Source organism: Scaptodrosophila lebanonensis, unplaced genomic scaffold (assembly GCF_003285725.1).
Source record: "Scaptodrosophila lebanonensis strain 11010-0011.00,11010-0021.00 unplaced genomic scaffold, SlebRS2 tig00001415-arrow-pilon, whole genome shotgun sequence".
NCBI lineage: Eukaryota > Metazoa > Arthropoda > Insecta > Diptera > Drosophilidae > Scaptodrosophila > Scaptodrosophila lebanonensis.
Genome location: NW_022060742.1, coordinates 9,352,374 through 9,358,373, shown reverse-complemented (window position 1 = coordinate 9,358,373; position 6,000 = coordinate 9,352,374). Strand labels below are relative to the sequence as shown.

The following is a 6,000-nucleotide window of genomic DNA, read 5'->3' as shown; positions in this document are numbered from 1 at the left end:
TTTATAGCAAAATCTTTTCTCTATATCAGACATCTTCTTTACGGATAAAACCGGGTATAAGTGAAATTGTTCTATGCCCTTTTTAATGACATCTTTCTTATTAATGAAAAGGCAACATCTAAAAAAGACATAAACCTTTTTATTAACAAAAGTATAACATCCTTGTTTAGAGAATATCGAACAAATGCATTTAGTTTACACTTTAAATCATTATAATCGACTTATGAAACCCTAGAAGACTGTACTGTTTAGAAGATCACCCGAGTCTAATCTTGAGATACTCTCTTCAGTTCATTTTTTTAATTGACTAACCAAATAACCTTCTTATGTGCTACATTGTTTTTTTTATTATTGACAAATACTTAAAAAATGTTTGTTCCTAAAACTATTATTCAATTTATTACTTAACTCATGACTGCACTGAACATAGTTTAATTTTTTTACATTCATTTATAATTTCTAAGAATATATTGCTTAGAGCTTTAATCTAAGAACTACACATACTCGTACTTGTTGACAACAGACTCCACTCCACGTCTGCTCTAATTTGCCACTCGAGCGATTACGCCGATTAGAATCTGACCATAAATGGCAGGCAAATCCATTATCGAAGCCATACCACATCACATCATGCTCGAATAGTGCAAACATTATACAAATAAAGGGGCCTACGTGATCGCGTGCAGTGCATAAATAAAACTTGATCGGCGAACTCAGCTGTGAGCACAGCACTGAAAACCACAACAGCAGCCAGCGAATCGAGACTATCATTCATAAATTAAAAATTAATGATCTGTGCAGAATCGAACAGCTGACGCATCGAGAAACAAAAACAAAAGGTACAATAAAAACTTCTGCGCGCTACACTTGAAATTATAATTAATTGAACATTTATGCGAAATTCAACAGTAATTTTATGCTAGCGCCGAAATCGAACCGCAAGCACGTCGCGTCGCGTCGCGGCCAATGCTGCAGAGGCGACAATCGGAGCAAAGTCGTGGGAGGGAGCGGGGGCGTTCGGGCCACAGAGCTAGCCAGGGAGCTAGAGCCAATACAGTAGCGACAACAAGCGCGTTAAGTGACACTAAAAATTCAATTTAAATGCGCAAACGCTCAAGAATTTTCAGCGATGACGGTTCGCTGCTAAGCAACAGAAACAGAAACAAAAACAAAGGAGCAACAGCTAGTAGAACAGCAATAACAACAACAATGACAACAGTAGCGCCTCTCGATGCCAAGGACAAAACGGAGCTCATCAGCTGCATATGCGTGAATTTTATACACTACCCTAAGGGCTACTATAGTTATGCATGTAAGTTGGTAACTCCCAATTATCATTAAGATTTCATTATTTAACAACTTAATAACATTTTTGCCACACACAAAAAATAATAGTATTACTCCTACTTATGGACATAAGATAACAATTATTTCTTAGTATGTTCGGACGTAGACGGACTTGAAATGCAAAAACTAATAATAATCAAGTTTAATAAGTTCATTTTTATTTACATGTTTATTAAAGGTTCCTATTAAATTTCGTTATTGCTTCACAACTTGAAGAGTCTGCCGATTAACTAAAGCTGCACTAAATTGGCACATCATACATATTTTGATTAAACACTTAGAAAGAAACCCTATCATATTACACTTGGGACAAAGATAATAGAAATACGTTCGAATACCAACTCGATTTCTCATAAACTAAGACTTAAGTTAAGCTTCATTGTTCAAAGTATTTACAATAATCGAACTAAGTATATTGCATTAGCTTATGTTACAATCAATTGGAAAACTGTTTACAGTTTCCATTCTGTCTTGTATATATTTAGTCAGTCTTTTTATTCTTTTAGAAATATTAGCATCGGCTAATTCAGATTCCATTCATTAGATAATGCCGTTGCATATTTTGTGCCTTCCTTAGTTGCGGGCGTATTTGCTGATTCTATTCTATAATTCTATAAAATATTGAAATTGATAACAATAGATATATTTAAATCATTCCCCTCTACACTTACTTTGCTTATTTCCTGCCCAGTGTGAAGTATGATGCTGTTGTATGGGTATTCATGCTAATCTGTTAGCTTTGGCTTGTGAAACGAATCTATTGAATAAATGAGTTATATAATTAACAAAAATTTACATATACAAGTCTCATTAAATATAAGACCGGTAGCATTTTTGGCTGTCACTTATCAGCAACACATACCTTGTGAGAGTATTTATTGTTATTATTAAATTTAAATCTAGTCTGTGGTATTCCGATCATAGCTCTTTAGTTGTCGAATCTGCAGAAAACGCGTGAAATATTTACCCCTTTTCTTAATATATATGTATATTATTTATAGACTTACTTGAGAGCTGTATAATTTTTTGCTGCTGGCTTTGAAGAGTATATTTATTGAAAATTGATTGTTGTATGCACAGTTGGGGCTGGACGTTCATATACTTACTACTTAGTGCTTTGTGGGCTCTTCCGTATCGTTCTTAATCCAGAGATACATTTTCCCTTGAATGATTTCTTTATTTGGGTCTATTTTCATTAGAATGCCGTGCAGCATCTGAACCACATAAGTACCTGACATGCCAGCTCTTTTATTTCTGAATTTGGCAATCAGCTGAGTGGCTGTCATTGGCTTGCGTTTTAAGGCGCGACGCACAGCCTCCACGGAAATACTATTTTGTCTGCAAAAAGAACGTATTTCGAGAAAATCAACATCCTCATTGGCATTGTTTACTTACTCCAGTCTCTTGTTGGCCACTGCTGGGGGTATTGGGGGCTTGCTCGCTCCCATTTTGACTTTCATCTTTTTTGTGCCATTAGCTGGCGAATCGGATTTGGCATCAGAATCGGAATCTGTACTAGAATCTGAAGAATCACTCTTGGATTCCGTGTCGTCATCATCTGATTCGCTCGACGAATTGGACTGATTTTTATAATGCTGCTTATTTCCTTGCCCATCATCTGACTCCTCATCTCCGTCATCCGATGTGTCATCGCTATCGTCTAATGGGTCGTCGCTATCGTCCGATGAATCATCGCTATCGTCAGACTCTTTACCGCTGACATCCGACTCCTCATCTCTGTCAAATTCCATTTTTTCCTCTTCAGCTGGAAATGTTTCCTCATAATTAACTATTTCGTACGCCCCCTTATTAAGCTCTTCGTCCTCCGAATGGGATGACTGTTCTTCGAAATCAATTTGTTCATCTCTTTCAGAAACCATTTTTGCTATCTTTGCCAGTTTCACTTCCTCTGGATCTTCTTCGCCGTCCTCCTCCTGCTCGTCCCCCCAATGCTCGCGTTTCATCAAATGCATTCTGGATTCCCGCTCTTCTTCTGTCGTCATTATGCCGTTAAACTGCGTAACGTTTTCCGTGCTTTTGAAGTTCATTATTCCAGTTTGGGACTTCTTCACACTGCCCGTGTTATACTTGGATGTCGCTGCTTCTGCCGACATAATAACATCTAGTTTTTCACGAACGAAAATTTCAAATTTTCACTTTTAATTGCAAAAAGCAACTGAGGCTCTCAAATAAAATGATGGATTGTTTTCTGTCAAAGTCCGATAACTTTCTAGCCTTGTCCCAATGCCAATTCATTTGACAGTTGAAGCCCCAAAAATTAATAATGGAATAAAATAAGAACAAAACACAGCCAATAGTGCGATATAGCTATATATTTTTACAAGTAGATTTCTGGAAGATAAGAGTGCTTTGAAACGCTCAATCGTGTCATAAAATCAACAATGACCTATCGATGTTTAATCGATATATTCGGCAAGACGTTGAGAAAATTTATAATGGCTGTACCTATGAAGGAGCAGATAGAAGCAATGTTGCTATATAAAGTCGACCACACGTTCATTATTATGGCGCACTATTTCGTCTTAAAATGGAACTGAGGTACATTTGTTGAAGTTTTTTCGTTGATCATGTGCATAAATTTATTAATTAAATGCACCGTGCATTCTTTAATCAAAATTTTAATTTTGTTGGACCCTCTTTGGTAAAAGCTGCGTACGCCCTTGGATGAAAGGCGTAATATATTATCTATTAGACAGACAATGTTCATCCAAAATCTCATATACTACATATGTGTGGATGTCGAATGATTGTCTTCCTTGCGCAGATATGAAACAAACATTTTTTTTTATAAACAGCTCCTTTAAAATTAGAATCTTCGGATATTTTGTGGCCGATTTAGCACAATCCCCAAAAAGTCAGTCGTCAAGTCACATTAATGACAAACACAATTAATTTTCTTAATACACATTTTATTTTTAATTTTTTGTTTAAATTGAACACTCAACAGTGTTATATAGTTTCCTTAGAGGCTTAAAGAGATGACTTTCTCTTTTTAAAAATGTCAAATCCGCATTGATGACAAGACTTAACTCTCTGGAGTTTGTGACTCTTCAATAATTATAATTTTTCTTAAATTATTGAATTATACATATATGAAACAGTGCTAGTTTCTCATCATATGACTAAAATGTTTTGCCATTATTATATTGTAGTTAATGTAGAAATAAATATACGGAAAAAGTTTTTTTCCTTTATTAATAAATAAATAAAAAATATGTTTGTCTGTAAATGTCGATTTTGGCAGACTATTTAAAAATATTGTTATTTTCGAAACGGAAGAAACGAAAAGATTGTACAGTGTATTACACATTCGACTATGTAGACTTTAAGTGTTTCTCTTGTTAGCTTCATTCAATTTCGTTGCTGCTTCCTGTAGCCATTTAGAATTGTCGTTGAGTAGGCGACATTGAACTTCCCCATTCCCGCGATATAGCACGTACGTACAACAACAACAACAACAGCAACGATAACTACAATAACAACAATATAATCAACAAGCAACACACAAAATGTAGGTAATTGTGCTTCTGTTATAGCCGCTGAGATTGTTGTAGTTGTTTCTGTTTATGTTTCATTATCATTAGACAAATATTAGTTTTAGTTAACAGCAAATACTTTTGTTCTAAAAATAAAACTAGTTATTGTTATTGTTATTTCTTGCCGAAGGTTCCACAACTCATTAGGAATTCTAAAGCGCGACAGAAATAAAAAAGAATTCAAATGTAGCTCAAAAATTTAACAACAACAAAACGTACTTGCAGCATTATGTAACGTTTTTCGCTACAATTGTTGTATCTCTACAGAGTTGAAAGACTTAGAAATGTTGTGGCATTCCAAGGGGATTGCGCATACGCAGCGTTGGCAAAGGCGAAAGGAGCTTTCGCTGTCACTTGCCATGCGCCATCCGATGATTTATGATCTGAGCGTTGTGCCTGGCCAGCAATGCGGAACCAAACGCTTCGATCAAGCTGCCGCCAAAGATGCTGCAAATTAGCAAAGCACACAGAATAAACGCCTGGAACGGGCGTTTGGCGTTCTGCCTTCAGCGTTCAAAGTTCGGCGTGCGGTGTTCGATGTTCGACGTTCGACGTTTAGCGGCAACTTTAGCGCTCAGGTTCTTTAATGATGACAGTAAGCGACGCGCTCGAATCAATTAAGACTAATTCCAGTTCTCGTGGTGGGTATCTTTGGATGCTGGCATCAGGCCAAAAATCAAAATCATTAATCACACTTTTGCCGCATTGGTGGTCAACGATTTGGAGCTCTGCGATCTGTGGTTGGGTGCGGGGAAAAATGCGAAATACTACAAATAATTTGTCATTGAATGACATAAGAAAAACAAATAACAAAACAACGTAATTTACACATGAGCCCCTGAACTTTTTAGGCGTAATAACTCAAATTAAACACAAATCAGAACATTGAGAAGCATTTGGACGGAGATTTAAAAGCGATCATTTTTTTTACCATACTCTAAATTAACTCTTGCATTAAATTGTTGTAATTAAAACTATTCAGAAACACTGAAATAAATATGTCCCGAAATATATCCAGTCTTTCACATTGAAAACACGTGCCCTTTTTAGAATCAAATGTAAAGAATAGAAGAGTGAACAGATCTCGCTTAGTTAT

At 36.0% G+C, this 6,000-nt stretch overlaps 1 protein-coding gene across 1 annotated transcript; it reads right to left on the bottom strand.

The window, feature by feature from the left end:
- Positions 1–1,738: 1,738 nt before the first annotated feature.
- On the bottom strand, positions 1,739–3,466 carry LOC115632928 (general transcription factor IIF subunit 1-like). The gene is made up of 6 exons (XM_030530220.1): positions 2,743–3,466; positions 2,454–2,685; positions 2,355–2,383; positions 2,210–2,288; positions 2,019–2,104; positions 1,739–1,958 (listed from the first exon to the last, which is right to left on the bottom strand). The coding sequence occupies exons 1-2, from the start codon at positions 3,459–3,461 to the stop codon at positions 2,457–2,459; spliced, it is 948 nt and encodes a 315-aa protein (XP_030386080.1). The 5' UTR covers positions 3,462–3,466; the 3' UTR covers positions 1,739–1,958; positions 2,019–2,104; positions 2,210–2,288; positions 2,355–2,383; positions 2,454–2,456.
- Positions 3,467–6,000: the final 2,534 nt, after the last annotated feature.